General features: G+C 33.8%; 1 protein-coding gene across 4 annotated transcripts in view; it reads left to right on the top strand.

Annotated features, from left to right (window-relative positions):
- The window catches only part of LOC144449588 (serine/threonine-protein kinase NLK-like), a 32,966-nt gene that overhangs the window by 6,539 nt on the left and 4,557 nt on the right, over positions 1-21,870 (top strand). For all 4 annotated transcript variants that reach the window (XM_078140149.1, XM_078140150.1, XM_078140151.1 and 1 more), the window contains exons 2-8: positions 125-254; positions 1,349-1,404; positions 11,455-11,561; positions 17,459-17,544; positions 18,519-18,728; positions 20,715-20,903; positions 21,496-21,694. In XM_078140149.1, coding sequence (XP_077996275.1) covers positions 125-254; positions 1,349-1,404; positions 11,455-11,561; positions 17,459-17,544; positions 18,519-18,728; positions 20,715-20,903; positions 21,496-21,694 — 977 coding nt within the window. The remainder of the gene's footprint in view (positions 1-124; positions 255-1,348; positions 1,405-11,454; positions 11,562-17,458; positions 17,545-18,518; positions 18,729-20,714; positions 20,904-21,495; positions 21,695-21,870) is intronic.

Raw genomic sequence — 21,870 nt, 5'->3', positions numbered from 1 at the left:
TTGCTTCCAGTGAAACAATCGGAATGACAAAAAGCCCAGAAACTGTAGAAAACACCCTTAAAATAACAACAAACGCTACAATTATTGCAGCTAATAACCTATATGCTATTGTCTTTGTGTACAGGTCAGTAACCGATCCCAGAGATGGTAAAAGAGTGGCTCTGAAGAAAATGCCAAATGTCTTCCAAAATCTTATATCTTGTAAAAGAGTCTACAGGGAACTGAAGATGCTCTTTTTCTTCAAACACGACAATGTATGTATGAAGTAGAATCTTGAAATATTTTACTCTGTCAACCTCACATCAGTGTCATTACTAGCATAACTAACATATGAAAGGGAGTTTAAGATTATTAAAAATTCTAAAAGTGTTGACTATATTCCATGTAGGATCTATTGTATTATAATATTTATTTATTGAATTCGGTAGAAGTTTCATAATAATATATGACAGAGAATTTGTTTAAAAAAATATTGAAATTAATTAGTGACAATATTTCTGTAATTTAAAATCTATTTTATTCTTGATTTGTTCGATTTGTAAGAAAATGTATGAAAGAGTTTTTAATTATGGTTGTTAAAAAAATATTGAAAGTGATAATCTATAAGTATGTAATGGAGAATGTTATATTTATATTGATATTATATATTGATCTAATTTTGTAAGAATATATAAATGGTTTCTCTCTGTTAATTTTGACAAACTGAGTAGTAAAATTGAGTAAATATGTAAAGGGGAAAGTCTGTTACAATGTGCTATAGCCTAACTGTCACAAAGTGAGAACCATATGGGAAAAAATCATCTGAACTTTGTGAGATATGACATACTTTGATGAATCTCATCCCAATTTTGATCAAGACACTAGAAAGTAAGAAGTAGAAGATATTCTTAAAAAATTTTAAGAATTCCTACCACAAGATGTTAGACTTCTTTTAGGACATGTATACAAAATGATTTCATGATTATATGCAATTCTAACACAAGTTTTATGTACCCCTAATTTCAAGCTAAAACATATTTTGTTTACCAATACATGGTACCATATTTATCATGGAGAATTTCACTTGTGTCTGTTTGTGTACCCCAGGACATTTTTTGTGGACTCAAAACAAAGACTTGTGAAGTTTTCAAGTTATAAAATGTCGACAAATATATTTGTGAAATTATGTTAAGTTTTGATAGTGATGCAAAAGAATGTTGAATGAGTAATGGTATTACTGTTATTGTTTTATTTTCTTTGCAAGCCATCTCTGAGTATAAACCCTTTTGATACAAGACCACAATTGGATATGAATTATTTCATTTGAAATTGTTATTTATATGTGTGTAATCTGTTTTGTTTTGTACAGGTACTGAAAGCTTTAGATATACTCCAACCTCCACATGTAGACTTCTTTGAAGAAATGTATCCTTTGTTTGCTGTATATTGTTTGTGATTAGTTTGACATTTTATGAGAGAGAGAGAGAGAGAGAGAGAGAGAGAGAGAGAGAGAGAGAGAGAGAGAGAGAGAGAGAGAGAGAGAGAGAGAGAGAGAGAGAGAGAGAGAGAGAGAGAGAGAGAGAGAGAGAGAGAGAGAGAGAGAGGGGGAGGGAGGGAGAGAGAGAGAGAGAGAGAGAGAGAGAGAGAGAGAGAGAGAGAGAGAGAGAGAGAGAGAGAGAGAGAGAGAGAGAGAGAGAGAGGGGGGGGGTGGAGAGAGATGAGAAGAGGGAGGGAGAGATTGTGGGATGTACTTTCTTTGTGATCATGTGAATTGTTTATGAAATAACTTTTCTTATGTGACTTTCGTTTGTGGTCAAACATATCACTAAGTTCACATTTTATTTCAAAATCAACCACACTCACAATTGCAATTTCTCAGGAAAGTGTTCCATTGAACTGTTGATATGAGGTGGTGTAACACATAATGTAGTCTTTTGAAGTCTGTAAAGAATGGAAACCTGATAATGACAGAAAGTATTAACTGGAGAACTAAATCTGTGGTGGAATTATTGAAAGTGAAGGTCAGTTTTTGGTAGCTTTGGAAATGGTATGCAAATGTAGCTGTATTGTTTGCTTTGTGAGGTCCTGAATGTGTACAGTTTGCATTGTATCTTAAAATATGTAGTGGTCAATTACTCTTGAAGTGTGAAGTTCACAAACACAGAGAGAACTTAAGTGTCAGGAAAGGATATTAATGGATTTATAGTTAGTGTTGCCCATGTGGAGGAAAGGATTTTTTCACACATTTTATTTATAAGAAACAAGTCTGATGAAAATTTTACAAAAGTAAAAAAATTATGTCTTCCTAAAATAAACACATCTATAACAGGAATGTTTTAAATTGTTAAAATAGTTTGCACTATGTTGAAAATTATGTACTTTTTTGAGTAACAATTCCATCATAGTTCCAAGTACAGTTTTCGGCCTTCCAATTACGTGCATTTTATGTATTTTTCACAGGTTTTATGTGGTCTTTGACAGCATGGAATCCACGCTGTACTATGTATAGATAGAAAGGTATAAAAATTTGTCTGAATTGATGTGGGTTTTAGGGTAGAGTAACCTACCTGAAAAATTTGACTCATGGAGTGGATTTCACACCGTGATAACACGGTTTATGTATTTTTCTCAGCTTTTACCTTTCTAACAGTGGGGAATCTATGTTGTCTTATTTATAGATTAAAAGATGTGACATTTCGCTGAATTGGCATTGGCTCCTAGATTGGGTTGTTTCAATGTTAACCTGTAACTGTGTTTTTCACTAGGCTGTACATTATCTATTGAATAGCTTGTAGTCTAGAGGAATGAAGCACTTTGGGTCAAGGCCACATCATGTTGACTAACTACTCTCACAAGGCTTGCTGCCATGTGTGCATTGTCACCTTGTTTTAATACTGTATTTTTTGCCTTGGGGGTGGCTGGGTGTGTTCATTACATAATGTAATTATAAGTTAGAGAGGACTTTACAAGTAAAAAAAACATTCCCCAAATGAAGCCCCAGCCCAGACACCCCTCCCAAATGCTGTAGTTTATCACTCCATGTAATTTGTATTTACTGATCACAATCAGTGTAGTTTTTGATATGGAAAGATGTGGATTCAGCTGTTAGGGGAAAATTCACTTGGTGAAGCTTCCCAGGTAGCTGTGATAAAGCTGTATTGTTCTTAAAGGAAGGAAGGGATGATTTGTTGTCATATGCTAATGCATGGATTAACTCTTGCCCCCTATTTGTGTGGGATGGATGTGTTTCTTTTTGTACAGTAGTGATCATGACTCACTAAAGCATTTAAAGAATTCAGACAACCCCCCCCTCTCAAAAAAAAAAAAAAAAAAAAAATGATTCGATCTCTCTTCAATATTTTCCCTGCATCATGAATTTGATTTATTGATGTAGAGTTTCCAAATTACAAATGACATACAATCACAGTAAATGATATAGTTATAACATTATAGTTTGTACAATCGTGGAATTATCACCGAGCGTGGGTGATAACTTCCATGATTGTACATATATACCAGTATATCCTAATCATAGAATGAATGAACTGAACACGTCTTTCATCTCTGTTAAATCAAGGCCACTTAACACTAAATACAAAAAATGTTGCCGTCAGATTTTGTAATTTGTAAGTGAATGATGTTGATAGGTTCAGTGAACAGGTGCACATGTATTTATTGTGGATGAAGCTTATTTGAATGTTAAAATGTACTAAATTGTTCTCGTGCATATTAGCTACATTTATTACCAGTGTTGCAGGATTTGCGGTCCTTCAATTTTGTCTCGGGTTAAAAGTTTTTTTATCATGAATGAATTCTCAACAACTTTTGGTTCATAATTATATTAAGGGAATTTCTACTCGCCATCCAAATTTTTGGACACGTCATTATTTTGTGATTTTCATGTAATTTGAGATTTGCTTCATCATGACAACGCAGTTCTGTTCAGTGATATTTTTTTGCAAGGAAGTTATATTTAATTTCCTACGAAGCCGTTACTGTGGCAATTGGCAGGATTGGAGAGCTATTTAAAAATGAACGTGGGTTCTCAATGTAAAAGTCTTGATTAATTTGTTGTAATTTGCAGTTTCTTGGTGATTTCAATTTGCAAGATGACCTTGCTGGTAATTAATTCAGTTGATGAATTTCAAGTTAGTTTATTGGTTTAATGAATAGCAAGGCTTTAGGTATCTCTTTGTTTATTTAGTAGTGAATGTAGCCAGCAGCATCCTTTGTGTGTAAATTAGTTTATGTATAACATTTCGATAGTTTGATGTAAGCTGCTTTTTTTTAAGGGGGGGGGGGGGGTATTTTGATGATTTAATCTGAAATATTGGGTATATTGAGTGGTTCATGCCAGAGGTGTACTTTGTACACGTGTAGCTAAGTTTTGTATGCTCTCTCATGACTTTTCTTGGTGTTAGTATTTAGCTCTCGCTACACCAGTTCAAGGTACTGATTAGTGGCAGTGGTTGCACTTGCTGCCAAAATTGTGTGGAATCCATGTTGTCATGTACTACTACTACACTGTGTTCTCATGTGGTGAGAATTGGTTTTCTATTGTGACTATCACTGTACAATGAATGCATCTTGTTTTGTAGTTACAATTCCAGCTGAAAAAGGACATGTCAAATTTTACACTTGTGGGGAAATGTTGAATTGTAAATCAGCATATTTTTGTTTTGTTGAAATCAACCCATCATTTAATTAACATTTTCTTAGCATACTTGCTAGACATTATGTTTTCCTCCAGCCATTCTAACAACAAATTAAGTATGACTAGAGTAGAAATAATGCAAGGAGAAATATTGTAAAATACAAAAAAAAACCCCAAAAATGTCCATGTACATAATGCATTCAATTTTCTAAGCTCTCCATTTTTAATTTCATTTTGACTTGTACATGTATTTTATTGTCTTGTGACCATTAGACTGTAAAACATACATCGTTCTGTCATCGTCGGTCTGTGCTTTGTGAGTTGATATGGGAGCACGATGTGTCATAGCTTACAGGTTATGTAACCATACATCTTCAGACCTTTGAATATAGAGGCATATTTATTACTCCGTAATTCTACTTTTCTAGATAGTTTGACTGTGGTGATGTATATCCTGTCTTGTTGTGGTTTATACTCCTTTGCACAGTTTTGTTGCTGTGACCTAGATAGCTATCCCGTAAGGTTTAATAAACCCATAAAACTATACACAGACACTGTGAACAGTGTAACACCCCTATAGTTGATTCATAGCACTGTAAATTATTAACATTAAAGTTATTTCAAATTCTAGAGAGGTGCGTGTATTTCACTAATATTTTATTCTGTATTGGAAGATTGATATCTTTTTGAGTTTTTCTGTAAAGTCATTAGGAAGAGATAGAACTTTGCTATTTTTAGTCAAAAAGATAGATTCGGAGGTATAAATGTTGCATAACTTGTGAAAATGTATATCACAATTATGCGAGGGAAACCCCATGTGTACAACCTCAGGTGAAAGTGTGAAATACATCATGGATGTTTTAATGTATTTTTTTTAATAGTCTCTAGGAATAGATATAATTAAATACCTTCCCCAGTCTAGAAATTCATCATATTCTAGTCAAAAATAATAATAAATCATTGCAAAAACTTACTATATAGTAGTCTCCACACAAATAGTTATGAACATATTTAGTAAAATATGATTTCGTATATTTTTAGTAAAATATAACTTGGTCAAGTAAAGTGAATATATAAGTGTAATTGCCCTTTGCAGGAGATTTGTGACAGGATGCAACATTGGGACTCAACTAGATATGATGTTGGTGGGGTGTGTGTGTGTGTGGAAGAACCTCAGATTGAAACCTCTAATCCTGGCTCCACTGATAGTGATAAGATAACACTAATGTGAGGACCTGAGATTAGAACCCAGGCCTTTAACTTTATTGATTTCACTCTGTGGGGAGGAAAAGAAAGCCTATTTCAGATGTTTGTGTAGCTGTTTCCCAGGGTATTATCCCATGAATAGCTTATTGCATATTATGAATAGAACCCATTGGCACCAGCTTGAACATTGACATCTGGCGAAGCTTTCACTGAGTAAAGTTTTAAAACAATGCAGGGTTGTGATCAATTAACACGTGGGTCTTTTCTCTGTTAAAATAATTGTAATCGAGACGCCCAATTATTCCATGCTAAAATCACATTGAATAAAACAATGTATATTGAAGTAGGTAATTGTTGCATTGTTATTAAATGGAAATTGTAGTAGCTATTGCATAATTGTTAAAAATGAGAAAAAAGAATGAAAGATAACCTGAAATGTAGAGATAGAATGACTAGAGATGATCTTTCTATTTCATACGTTGGAGTAATTATACTGTCATACTATCCAAATTTGGGTTTAGATAGTGAGTGTAGACTCACTCGCAGCCCTCACTGGTTTCGGACAGCTAGTCCAATCTCCTTGTATCGGCTTCCTCATCATAAGACAATACCACTCAACATGCTGGGTGGACTGGCAAAGCCAGTAAGCTGTTATGGCTGGTTTGCCCTGCATTTTGAGTGGGTTGTCTGTGGTAACTGATGAGGGAGCACACCAGGAGGGGTTTAGAGGAGATGTGACAAGTCTGATTACATGTAAAGTAAGACAATCCAGTGAGAGCTGTGAGAGAGTCTAGGGTAGGACCATGACAAGGCTCTGGGCTAAGAGATAAAATGTCTGGAATATAAAGAAAGCAAAAGATGTTGTTTTGAATCTGTTAGTTGTAATCTTTCTTTGAAATTGTTTCGGAGAAATTTGTTCTGAATTGTCATGATCCATAACCTACCAAACTCAAACTAATGGAGAAAGGAATAACATTTATATTTTGAGTATAGTCCATTGGTATAGTCTTTCTTTGAAATCAATTGGACATTATAGGACGTTTTTTTATTTGTGGTTATCCAAAATTCACAACACTTGAAACTTAGATGCCTGAAATGAGAAAGAAATTTTGAATTTGTTAAATTTTTCCTTTAAATAAGTATACCATTGAAGTGATAGTCATGATTGAAACTTGAAACTAATATAGATCTGCTGGAGTGCATATCCGAGTTTCTCAACCACTACCTAACATCTAATAGTGTCAGTTTCTGCACTTGGACAACACCTTGCCCACGTCAGCAGGTCAGCGGCACAAAAGAATGTTATGTCTTTGAAATAGAAGTTTAGTGTTGTTGTGAATAAATTTTGTAAAGATTGAATAAACATGAGATAAATGTAATTACTAGGACACTTACAATTGACATTCAAACATGTGGACACAGTAGAATTGCTGTAAGTTGCTATTTAAAGTCACAAGGTCAGTTCTTTGCCTTCATGTAGGTCACATATCTGTGTATTGGCAAGTACCTGTCTGACGTAAGCATGGAATGTTCTCTTTAAAATGGAACCCCACTCCAAGAAATACAACAATTTCATAAACTATGGGTTCTGGAGAGCCATTTCATGATTTTACATCACCTACAGTTACTTGCAATTTCAGAGAAACATCAAGTTGATCTTGTGTCTTTTAGGGCATCTTTGCTGTGGGCTATTGCATGATGGGAGTCACCATAAATAATATATTCTTGGTTGCACAGTGAATATTCAAAGAGAAAAGGCACAGGATTAACTTGATGTTTCTCTGAAATCGAAAGTAGTTGTAGGTGATGTAAAATCATGAAATAACTCTCCGGAACCTATAATTTATGAAAATGTCTCTATTTCCTGCAGTGGTGTCCCCCTTTACATGTAATCCGTATCCAGACTTTGAATTAGGATTAAAGTTGAAGTGTGAAACACTACTGTATGGCAGAGTTATAGAAAAAGTCAGTTCAGAACAAACAGTCAACCTATCTAATCCTTATGGTTTCATTGATATGATAACAGCATGGAGCACGGACAAAGAAGTACATGGAGGTAGGGCCTTCATACCTCCTTCCTACCTCCGTGATAGTAGCAATGAGAGGAGCTTGGATTACAGAAATATTTTGGTAGTAATTTATGTCAAAATTCTATATTGCATAATGTAAACATGCTTTCATTGTAATAATTTTTAAACAAAAATAATTTTTTGGCTATAAATTGTTTGGTTATTGTATATGAATAAGTATTAGTATTATTACATTTTTGAATAGCATTTAAAATCATTTGTCAAAATTAATATTAATGCCAACATATGGTATTTCTGTATGTTTTGTGCACACGATGTGTGTTCTCATTTAGGGAACGAGCGTGGTTGCATAGTGAACAGATACACTTTATGAATATATGAATATATGATGCATTTGAAAGTAATGAAATTAGTATTACAGAAGTCATAGGTTGGATTCAGAATATCTGTATCAAAGTAACTTGACTTTGCACCTTGTGATGTATTGCTGACCCGACTTTTGTAGTAATGTATGTCAGAGCCCTAATATGCCACAAGAGGGGGCTGTAATTCAGAAAGGTCTATTTAAATGCGGTCTTTTATATTCATGGTTTGTCTGGTCAGTGTTTGTCGTCAAGGTGAATTGTTGATAACAATGTGACTGAAGCAGGTGCATATCGCATGTACATGTGATCTGTGTGTGCTGTATCAATTGGAATTGGAAATAGATTGATTGTGTCACTGTACAGAGGAAATGGACGATCTATAGAAACCGTCAAGTAGGAAATATAATGAAAATATTAAACCGCATGGCGTTACTGCTAACCTTCGTGTAAATTACACACATTAAGTCAGCAGAAATTGACATAAAATGTAAATTTCGGGGGGGGGGGGTTGAAATAAAAATCATATGTTATTGAGTTAATCTTTCTGTGCAATTAAACAATAATTTCAGTACTTACTTTTCTAAATATTTTATGCTTTCAGTAAATGTTAGAACAAGTTATGTCGTGAATTAACTGCACACTTTAAATTTGGAAAGAAAACAATATTATCAACTGCATTTAGTGCAAATAAATTGTTTTCCGGTGCTCTTCAAATTTAGATGTATTTTATGGTTTCATGCCGAGTCAATGTTAGAACTATTCTACAGTTTTGCGATCAGTCTGCAATATAAAGAGAATTGATGTTTTGAAAGTCAATGTCATGTGTACTCCATTAAAGTGAATTACTTTACCATAGGTGAACTTGGAAATGGCTTTGCCAGCTATGAACCAGCTAGACTTAAATACTGTGAACTTGGCAGATGTATACCCGGAATTAAAAAGTTTATTTGATCATGAAAGTACACATGCAGCAGTGGAAATTTTATTAATTGAATGAACTTCCAATAAAATCATATTTAGGAAATATAAATTTGAAATAATTAAAAATGCTAATTTATTAATTGAGTGTAGTCATGTATGTGGCTATTCTTCTTGTCGACGATAATTACCATAAATTGACTCCCTATATTGTACATTTGAAAGCAATCTTTCATGAATCCCCCAGAGGGTTATGACTCAAAGAAATATGATATCTGGAAATGTCGTTTTGGTTATCAGAAAGACAAATGGGGTTTGAAATATTGTGAATGGAACCAGCCTGGTGTGAAGTCTGTATTTTTTAATCATTTGTGAAAGTTGATGTCTTCAGTACAAAATGAAAATGGAGACTGTCTGTGTTGCTTTTCTGTTAAGAATGTTGATTTTGCTAGCTTCGTAAAATACAGAGATAAACCGTGCAAATTATTTATGCCTATGTGAACATTTGTGAATACTAGTAGTAGTACACAGTAGTTGGCCTATAGCTGAAACTGTATTATTTTGACATCTGTTCTTTCCAGTTTTGATATTGTAATATTGCTCCAATGTCTGTTCTGCAGTTTGAGATTATAAAATGTATTGCCATGACTTTGCACTGCAGTGTAAGGTTACTACCAATGTCTCTTCTGCAGTTTGAAATTATAGCTGAAAACGTATTGCTTTACTGTCTAATCTGCAGTTTGAAACTGTATAGCTTCCATGTCTGTTCTGCAGTTTGAAACTGTATTGCTTCAATGTCTGATCTGCAGTTTGAAAGTATATTGTTTCCATGTCTGATCTGCAATTTGAAACTACTGTTTCAGTGTCTGTTCTTCAAATTCAAAGTCTGATCTGCAGTTTGAAAGTATATTGTTTCCACGTCTCATCTGCAATTTGAAACTACTGTTTCAGTGTCTGTTCTTCAAATTCAAAGTCTGATCTGCAGTTTGAAAGTATATTGTTTCCACGTCTCATCTGCAATTTGAAACTACTGTTTCAGAGTCTTTTCTTCAAATTCAATGTCTGATCTGCAGTTTGAAAGTATATTGTTTCCACGTCTCATCTGCAATTTGAAACTACTGTTTCTGTGTCTGTTCTTCAAATTCAAAGTCTGATCTGTAGTTTGAAATAGTACTGCCATGACTCTGTACTGTATCTTGAGATTAAAATATTACAATGACTCTTTACTGCACCGGAAGTTATGCTCCAAGGCCATTGGTTTTCAGTGTATGCTTTTGAAGGTCAACCCATAAATAAAGGAAGGTTGCCTATGATTAGGATTTTTTTCACAATTCATGGATAACAACTCATGTGTTTTAATCTATTTGTGTAGTTCAACCTTGGTGTCATGTGGTAGCTGTTGTATGGTTGTGAATGAGAATTGTTTTGGTATATCCAGATGATTTACATAGCCTAAATCTACCACACTGTGTGTGCTGCATTCATAGTACAGTTGTCTGTTTGTAGGCAAACTAGTAATATTTTTCTCCTGACTGAGATGACTTATATAATGGTAAAAGGTAATTGGGGAAATGACATTAAGAAATTATCAAATAAATTAGAAAAAACATGAAATAAAATATGTATTGCTGTGTGTAAAATGAGTGATTATTAATCATGTCAGAGTACGCATGGTATTGAAATGTGTAGGGTAATCTTTGTTTAGCAATGGTTACCTAAGGAGCTTTGCTGTAATGTTATAGTAACTTAGGGGGCGTTGTAAATGCTTGATGGTAACCCGTTTTCACAGAGAACATGCAGGTTTAGCATAATGAAGTGCTAATACGGTAACTGACTACATGGTTTGTGACATAGCAGAGATCAACTTGTAGCTTGTCAAACACTTCACTTAATGTCAACTTCGTTTACTTTCTCAGTCGGATTAATAAATACGGTCATATTGAGTGTCTCCATTCATTTTTGAATTTTTTGAAAAAATAACATACTCAAGTGTCATGCATAGTGTGTGTGGTAAAAGAGTATTCAAACGAGTGTTACTGATATTCTGACGTGCAATGTATAGAAGTTTTCCCAATATTTACTGAGGTAGACCTCAGTGTCACTTTATGCAAATTAGGATATTAGTATGCAGAAATTAGAATGAAACAATGTATCAGTTTGCATCCCAGTGGAAATGTTCATGCATACTAATTAAGGACACTTATATTTTCTTTCAGTTGAAGTGTCTAATTATTATTACATTAATCTCTAGTTATTGGCACTGTTTACATTTGATGTTTTCCTTAACCAGACTTTCTTACAGCTATGTTGTTACAGAACTATTACAAAGTGATCTTCATAAAATTATAGTCTCACCACAGCCACTAAGTTCAGACCATGTGAAAGTCTTCCTTTACCAAATACTGAGAGGTAAGCACAATTTATTTATTTGTCTTCAAAAAACTCATGATTTTTCCATTGGAAAGTCTTGCAAGGTAGTTAATAATTTGCAATGAAGTATCCAACCATGGTAAGAAAAGGAAAATTTTTTCCAAAATATTTGTGGTAATATTGTAAATATAACTTTGTTCATACTGCCAAAATATTTTCATTCTCCACTGAAGCTTTTTTGAGATTAATGCATCTGAAAGAATATTATGATGTAATAGTCCACAAAATTTTACAAATCATCAAAATGTTAGTCCTGAAAAAAACAAGGATAACTTTTATATGGTTGGTAGGAGAACTTTTTTACATCATGCGACACAAAGTGAGATGTGTATATTGATAATGTACGTAGACAGGTGGTCATAAAGGTATTTTTTAAAAACATGTATAGGCCTAGTTCTTGCAAAAAAATAATAAAATTGCAAAAAATTGTGAAGTCTCACGAGAAATAGTGGATGCGGAAATTGACATCAACTTAAAAAGACAATATAAAACTGTTCTTCCAATCTGTAATGGCTGTACATCTGATAGGAAGAAATAAAAACACACACAGACCATTTGGAAAACCTGAACTAGACACTCATATATATATAATAAAATATATAAAAAGATAAAATAAAAAATCTACCTACCCACCTATTCTAAAATTGAGCGTAATCGGAACCACACAATTTTTTTTATTAGGGATAAACAACAGACACCCACAGGGTATAATTATAAAACAGTAATAGAATCAGAAATATTATAATCATTAAGCAGATTGTTATGATGAATATTGAAAAAAATTCTGTAACTAATCATGTAAAAAATCAGAAATATATTATTTGAGATATTGTCAAAGTAGGATAAAAATGATAACATACATGAAATGAGAATAACCTTTAGCTGATAGTGATAGAAAGTGCTGTGTCATGCATTCAATCATATTTTTTGTCATATTAATCATTCAAGGCACCGAGTCATTTTCAATTACTTTCCCGTTTATCCAGGCATTTATTGCTATATTGGACATCGTCATATTTCTAAGTGTCTTCAATATTGTTGTACTTGGAGTTATTCTGAATTGAGATTGATGGCAACATGCAAAATGCATTTAACTATTTAGATGAGACATCAAGTTGAAATTTTGTTTCACATATAATGCCACGTTTAGTGTAAACATTGTAGGGATGATGTGAGTTGTCGTACTGCTCATGTAATCGTATATAGTCAGCCAGGAAAAGTAGTAATGGGACACATATTGACTTTGTCAGTTTGGAATGGTACATTTGTAGTGGTTGTGAACGGTTTTACTTGCAAATTGGAAGGAAGTTAGGGAATTCAATCCAGTCGTCGTCATTTCAATCCTGTCTTGTAACTCCCTAGCTCAATGAAAAATATGTATATGTGGTATGATTAGCGTACCCGTACACTAATATTCTGTACTACTAGATCTCAGCTACCAGTTTGGTCGGTTGGTTAGTTAGTTTAGATTTAGAATAATGACAGGTACCTTTATACAGGAATGTATCAAAATTGTATGCATCTCTATTACTGTACACCAGCCTAAAGCAAAGTGTTGAAACTGGACACTACATCAGAAGCTCGGTTCAAGATTGAAACATGTCATGTCATCTGATGTGACTTGTACAGTAGGATCAGATACACACTTGTGATCATGTATCTATTCAAAATATATTAACCACTGCTCTTATTCAAATTACATTAATGCCCAATGTGTAAAAAAAAAGATGAGAGGTGTTACACAAAGATTTATGTTAGTCTGGCCCATGACTAGCCAATGTGTGAATAATCTAGGGAGAATGCTGGTATGTGACACATGCAGTGTTGTTGTACCATTTCACAATCACTTTTGTGTATTTGTCACCAAAAATTATCAGCCACAGACCTTAGAGTATGTAGCACAGGCTATATTATAAATGTTTCACTGATTCTGTGTTGTTGCAGGAAGAGGCTGCTTGTTTTGAAAATATTGTTGAAACTGAACAGAAAAAATAAAGTTCACTAAAAAAAAATTGGTTGTTACTTTAACAGTGAATTCAGTCATATGATAAAGATCCAAACATCAAATGTTGATTAATCCTCATTTTTACCAGTGGAAGGGTAATTTGTAAAGGGTGAGGGGTGGAGTGAGTTGTAAGTTTGGAAAACAAGATAATGTGTGTAATGATAATCCAGTTTTCCCTGACTTGTCGTTGTTTGTGTTAAAACAAATACCCCCACCCCACCCCATTGGTCGAAAGAGGATTAAAACACGAATTAAGAGATTGAACTCAATGTGATAGATTGACCACATCTATGATCAACTTACAAAATTTAATTTGTTTCGTCTTACTAACTGCCTCCTACGCACATGTTCTATTAACAATAACTGTGCAATGATTCAAAAACAGGCAAGAAACTGTCTAGAATGTCATTTCTATATATCTATGGGAGTTACTTGACTTTGGGATCAATGTATAAATTCCAAGGAATGACGTATACCACGTGAATCTTATAGTTCTGTATGATTAACTTGGGAAATATTTCCATACTTTTGTCCTTGCGACTGTCTCATTAATTAAAGACTCTGTTACACGTAACTGTACAATGATTCAAAAATAAGTAAGAAATAGCCCCGAATTTCATATCTGTATTAGCCATGAGAGTTGACTTTGACGTTAAACTTAGGAATTACGTACACTATAAAAATTGTAGCTTTCTGTGATTAACTTGCAAAGTATTTCATTGCTTTTGTACTAGCGATTGCCTCATCTAGGTTCTGTTAACTGTATAATGAATAATTCATAGTTAGAAATAACTCTAAATTTAATTTCTGTATGTCAGATTGGCCATGAGAATTACTCGACTTTGACAATGATCTTGAAAATAGTAGCTTTCATACTATGATTAACATGTGAAGTAGTCATTACTTTCGGTCTAGCATTTGCCTAATATGGTTTCTATTAACTAACTACAAATGCATGGATTACTACATGTAGATGTGTATACCCAGCAGGTCTATCCCAAAATATTTAGATACTTTCTGACTACCTTACCGATATAGGAAATGACTCGTTGAAATAATATGATAATTAGGAGATCAAAGTGTCACTGTTTGCTATGAGTCACAACTTTACATTCCAGTGATGGGAGTTTTGTTTTTTCAAACATGTTTGGTAGTTTTTTTCTTTTAGACATACAGCAACTCTCAAACTGGTTGAAAATGTCAACTCGTGGTTATTTATTATGTTATTTATATTAATATTTAAAAAGTATTATAAACTAAAATAAAATTGAATTCAAACATAGTATAGGAATTTTTAGTATAAGAATTTTTTTGATGACAACCGTACAGTTGAAATAAACAAATACAGAAGTATAAAATCATAATTTTTGGAATTACTAAGTAATTTGTGATGTTGTATCATGTTTGGTCACTCTATTGCAAATATGATTGCCCTAGTGTCAAATGAAAGCATTTTTTAGCAACAGCAGATAAAAAAAAATATTTTCTTGGCAACGTGATTAGTTGGTCTTGTAACGTTCCTGTCAGCCGGCCAGGAATTATGGAGAACCTGTTGGTTTTTTTTGCCATTTACTGGCCTTTGTTTACATCCCTGCTATGTATGCTGATAGGAGTATCAACTAGTCAGTATTTTATGGTGATCTCCCTAAAAAAAAATCACATAAGGTCTCTCAGAGATAATCTGTACTTGACAATTTTGGACCAAGAAAGGCGCATCGTTGGTTTGATGACTCTTTTAAACCAGTTTTGCATAAGATAAAAGGAAGTGATTTGAGTTTGAGATTAATGGGCTGATTACAAGTTTAGCTTGATATGCACTGTATCTATCCAATGGTGATCCAAATTTGCCTTCTGGATTTGACTGTCATTTTTATCAAGAAGGTACTTGTACTTTACAGGAAGGCTTTTGTATGTTATATATTGTTCATGGCGAACACAGATAAAATGCAATGTAGAATAAACCATCTATAATAAAATATTCAATATCATAAATTAATCAATGCATGTCCATTATATAAATAAATTTATATATGAAATATTATTTACGATTACCAAGGAGTTAAAAGAAAAAGGATAGGCATAGATAACACCTTCCATCTTTTATATCGAAATCAGTGATTGATGTACACAAGAAGGATAGAGGAATAATATTAGATAGAATCTGATTTGTTTTTACAATGTATGCTATAAACAATTTAATACATCGTATGATATTAATGTTGGAATAAACCCCCATATGGCTAGTTATGGTACGATTTATGATCGAGATTTGATATTACAACTATTGTGGTGTTTGATGTGATTTCATGTTGGAATCTAGATAGTCATGATTGTTAGTCTTGAAACTATACATGTGGGCTTGTTTATTATGATCTTTCTCTCCATGTATAGTCAAATGGACAAATTCAACCTAAAATCTAGCTAAATCTCCTGTTGGGGAAAGGGTGAACAGTGCATGTCAGTAGTAATCCATCACACACTGACAGGCAGTTGTATACTTCACTCAGTTTATTATAAACTCAACCTCCAATGTTAATGCAAGTGAGAATGCGATAATGTCAGTACGTTTACCAGGTATAGCAATCGGAGCATTGCTATACCTGGTAAACGTACTGACATTATCGCATTCTCACTTACGTTGACTTCTGTCAGTGGTAAGAACCAAATGTCGTGCTAAAGAAAGTCATTTGACACTACGATCATAAAAAATAAGCCCAGACGTATAGTTTGTAGACTAAGACAATGTAATCCTCTGTCTTTTTACAATTTGTGTCTACTTTCTAAAAAATACATAAGCTGACAGATTTGTCTGTGTTTTGTCCTAAGTATGTAATCTAGATCTGAACTGTTATTAATCTTTGTGACACGTCTAATTCTATCATAAAAATCATAGACTCTTTGACTTTACTAAAACTTCAGAGACATTCAAAAGTAGTTACAAAAATTTCATTATTTTTCATAGTTTGGTCAGTGGACAATGATCCAGAGCATGAATTCCAAGCCTCAGAAAATATCTTTTATTTAAGTAGTTGTGCTGAGTTGAAATAACTTTATGGTCCAGGGTGTGCAAGAAATTGAGATTGTCAATTCAAGTTTAGATAAATTTGACTTTTTAGTTGTGGATAACCAGCAATGAATAATAATGAGATGAATTAGCATAATTTTGTATAAAGGGAACGATCTAATGAATAATGATGAGTTGAATTAGCATAATTCTGTATAAAGGAAAGAATCTAAAAATCTATTTTCAATGTCTTCTATTTTTCATAAAGTCCAAATACACTAGTGTGATTATTTTATAGTTTCATATTTCCTCAAATGAATTTATGAAATATTGAATATCGCATTGTACATGTACTGTGAACTGACTATTACCAAACACAGCTTGCACAATATTAGCCCATTAGTCGTTATGTGTTAGACTTCTGCCTTACATTCAGCATTTTATTTCCTGTGACATGTACATTGAATTAGCCTTCATTTTATTCTTAAAATACTTATTACCTGTTATTGATGTAGTCGTAGAAACCTTGAATGAGTGAAGGAAACTCTGAAGTGTTATCGAGGATTGTCATATCCAAAGCAAGGTTTCAATTTACGTAAATTTCAAGTGATTTGTCAGTATTTTTTTGGAGCACTTCTACTAGCAGCTGAGTAGTTGGTATACGTCAAAACGGCAATATGTAACAATAGTTTTGATACTGGCTAGGATGTCAATCTTGTGGACTTCCTGAAGCATATAGTATAACTTTTGTTTTGATTTCAATTTAGATATCAATATAACTATGTTGATGAATAGATTTGCAATTGATTTGAGCACTTTGTCGTATTACTACTAATATCTGAGTTTTGTGGTCTGCTTCCCCAACAGGTTTGAAGTACCTACACTCTGCCCATATACTCCACAGGGACATTAAACCAGGCAATCTACTTGTCAACAGTAACTGTGTACTTAAAGTAAGTCTAACTAAAAATGAAGATTGTATTTCCTTTTTGAAACCTCTTACAGTTGTCTTTGTCTTGTTATTTCAAGCTAGCTCACAAACTGTAATATCGTTGGCTTTCTAATCTAGTTCTACATCAACGACAAAAATTATGCCCTCTGAAACACAGAAATCTGTTTTGAATTTGAAACAATTATATCATACGTTTACATATACCGGTAAATTATAGAATCCACTTACATTTAGCAGTAGAACTGTTGGTTGTAAGTTCAAATTCAAAACAGATTTCTGTACTTCAAAGGACATAATGTTGATGCAGAATCACTAGATAAGAAAACCAAAGAAAACCAAGAAACTCTTTGCAGTCAGTACCTTACCAGTGCACAGTAACTGAAGATTTTGTTATCATGACATGCTCAGAGATCTGACTTTGATGAATAACATTAAAACTGCATCATCCTAAGCCTAGTTTGATGGACTGCAAAGATATAATGCTGAGTCTTATAGCTAAGGGGGCTTTGCTGTCATACTGAGTTCTATGTGAATGCATGCATCAATGAATATTTCATGTCTTTCCTTTATACCTACCTATGCTGAGATAATATTCCCCAATATTTTCCTTTGTTCAGCTAGGTAAATACAAAAGACCTAAGGGGGCTTTATCACTACGAGTTGTTATACGAGTAGTAACAACTCTTAGGTCACGAGTATTTTCTGGCTGAATGACGAAAAATATTGGGGAATAACATAATTATACCAGCACCAGTAATATCAACGAAAACTCAGGGAAAGTAATAGCGATTTTGAACATTTTGACTCAGATTTCGAACACAGTGGAACCAGTGATGTAGTCACGCATAGTCATGACATAGATGTGTGTTGTTGTGATGTAGAATGACCAGAGCATATTTCCATATTTTTTGTTGAACCTGGCTTGTGCATGGTATAATGTATGATTAATTTCTCAAATCCTGCCTCTGTTTCCAGATATGTGACTTTGGCTTAGCTCGGGTTATGGAGCCAGATGAAAGTAGACACATGACTCAGGAAGTAGTAACTCAGTACTATCGTGCGCCAGAGATTTTAACAGGGACTAAACACTATAGTACTGCAGTGGATGTGTGGTCCGTTGGATGCATATTTGCTGAGCTTTTAGGAAGGAGGATATTGTTTCAAGCACAGAGCCCAGTTGCACAGGTAAGATAGTTTTTGTGGTGGTTTGTTTGAGTATGCAGTTGCATTTGTTAGATATTTTAGATGGGTTGAATGCACACAACACAGATGCATGTAGGTTATGTATTTGAGATAGGTTGAATGCACACAACCCAGTGACATGGATTAGATGTTTGTGATGTTTTTTTTTACTCTTTCGAGTGTGTAGATTTTACACTAAATGAGTCCAATAGCAGTTTGAATCTTTCACCAATTTTTGTAAATTCTTGGCAGAAATGTTTTAATGGAATCACTGTACTGTTGGATGATCATGAGTTGTCTGTGTGTGTGACACTTTTAGGATCATACATAAAGCTCAATGACTAGCACCATGCTAGACTTATTTTGACTCAGAATTTCTCTTAAATTGTGAATTTTTTTTCTAAAACCCTATTTCCCCTCTACATCTCTGTCTTTTCATAATCAAATGATTTCAAATTGATGAAGCACAGTTGAGTTTATTAAAACTACAGTGACCGACCGCAGCAGATGAATCTGTCAACTCTAGTATCAAATATTCACTGTTTTACTTGTTCCTTATCAGTGATATTATCAACGCGTGATTAGTAGCAGTAGACTCTGCATATTTGGAAACATGATACTTCATGAATCTGATAAAAAAGATCTAGATCTGTGAATTTGATTACCTGCTGGCAGATATAGCTACTACATTGATAGCTTTATCTTTTGTTACTGAGATCGTTCAGTGAATTGGGACAAATTTAGCCGTTCCGTTTAATTCAATTACACATCCAATAGATGAACTTCCACTGAATCCATCATTGAATTAGTATTTAACGTATTACAACTATTGATCATTTTTCAGTCGTGACAAGAGTGCATTTATATAATTTTTTTTGTCTTACATAATCTTAGGTAAACACTGTAGGTTAGAGATGGTGTCTGTGGTTATGTATGTAATGGTGTTTATTGGGTGTCTAGACAGCAGTTTTTTTTATCAGAAATATCACTAGATGTTTCAACCAGGTGTACCAAGTGTGCCAAATATTATGTACGGAACTTTGAATATAGCATTGAAATCTGTCGGCAAAATACATAATCCTTGTAATGTGGAATCTGCTTTATGGGAGATTAACAGGAATAGAAGGTTAATTTTTTGGGATTTAGGATTAATTCATTGTTTGGTGAAGGACTTGTCAATATTCATTTCATTGTAGAGGTATTATGTTTATAATCTGTGACATATACATAATAGAAACACCTTGCTGTAAAAAAAAAAAGACATCATATTTTCATAATGCTGTGACGGTGTTATCAATATCAGTCTTTGTGTTGGCTTACTTTACTGCTAACAGAAAGAAAAAAAATTGCTCTTTGCTGACCAGAAGTTTAATATGTACATTTTACAAAATGTTGCCACACAACTACATATATGATTTATTTAGTTGTAAGGCAAGTTTTTTTAAGATATAGCTCCAGCAAATCTTTGATATGAATTTCAAACAAAGGTTAGCATGGTGATACTTGTCACAGGAAGGTCATTGCAATATTTCTCATGCTACAACACAGTTAAATACTATATCTAAATATTAGCAAAGTTTCTGATCCAAACTCTAGCAAGTGAACTATTAAACAATACAAATATTTGACTCTTTAAATATTTCTGAATTCAGGCCCAACAGATTTAAAAATTACAATGTTGCCTAGCAACCATAATAATGTCATTATTATATCGTACAAGTCATTAATTTAATTCTGTTGAATTAGAGGGAAATATTTAGTAATTTCACCGGCACAGCCTGGCTTATGGTTCTTTTGTAGAAGACGTTAATTTTACTGTTTTTTTTTTTTCGTCTGTAACTTTCTGTAAGCATCTGGTTGAAGTTCTGTTTCACCAAAAAACAAATATTAAAATGTGTGCATGTTATGTAAAGTTCACTACCTGGAAAAGAAATGCTGTCCTCATTTGCAATTGTATGTGATTCCTTTGTTTCTGTGTTTCTCCCACAGCTCGATTTGATAACTGATCTACTAGGAACGCCAACAATAGATGATTTGAAGTATGCCTGTGAGGGCGCTAAAGCACACATACTCAGGGTAGCCCACAAACCGCCCTCATTGGCTGCACTATATACTCTATCCAATCAAGCTACTCATGAAGCTGTACATTTACTATGCAGAATGTTGGTATTTAACCCAGTAAGTTTGTTAAACTCATTTCAAATGTGAGCTTTTCAAGTTCTCTTTTGACCATGTTCTCAATTGTTTCGTCAGTAAGATGCAGAAGTAATTCTCTTGACCTAAGGCCCCCAGGGCTATTATTGAGAATTACTTTCAAGTTTTTTTTTTGTAAAGTTGAGTTTCATGTCATAAGTATTTCTATGGGTGATGACATGAACACATATTTTAATGACATACAATAACAAGTACTACAGAACTGATGACATAGGCACATAATGATATTGTGACTGAAGTACTACAGAACTGATGACACACACATTGTCGTGACTGAAGTACTACCCAACTGATGACATAGACACGTTGTTGTGACTGAAGTACTACAGAACTGATGACAGACATACTACAGAACTGATGACATCAGCACATTTTTTCATGACAGAGAAGTACTACAGAACTGATGACATAGACAAAAATACTGTTGTGTTGAAAGACAAGGATTTATTTTCGTTTAAAATACAACATGTCATTTATAAATTGTACATATTGTTGTAATGTAAGTTTTCAAGTCATAGCATGGCAATAACATTGTTGTGTTTTTTTCACCATGTAGGATAAAAGAATCAATTGTACAGATGCACTAGCACATCCATATTTAGATGAAGGAAGACTACGGTATCATACTTGTATGTGTAAATGTTGTCATAATACATCATCAGGAAGGCAATATACATCAGACTTTGAACCCGCCTCACAAGTGCCATTTAATTCAACTTTTGAAGATGGATTGTCATCTGTCCATCATGTTAAAGGTAAACTGTTTTACTGTCAGGTTGGCTCTGTGTGTGTTGTGGTGGTGGTGGTGGTGGTGGTGTGTGTGTGTGTGTGTGTGTGTGTGTGTGTGTGTGTGTGTGTGTGTGTGTGTGTGTGTGTGTGTGTGTGTGTGTGTGTGTGTGTGTGTGTGTGTGTGTGTGTGTGTGTGTGTGTG

The sequence above is a fragment of the Glandiceps talaboti genome, chromosome 18 (assembly GCF_964340395.1).
Source record: "Glandiceps talaboti chromosome 18, keGlaTala1.1, whole genome shotgun sequence".
Taxonomy (NCBI): domain Eukaryota; kingdom Metazoa; phylum Hemichordata; class Enteropneusta; family Spengelidae; genus Glandiceps; species Glandiceps talaboti.
This window is presented reverse-complemented; position numbering and strand designations above follow the sequence as displayed.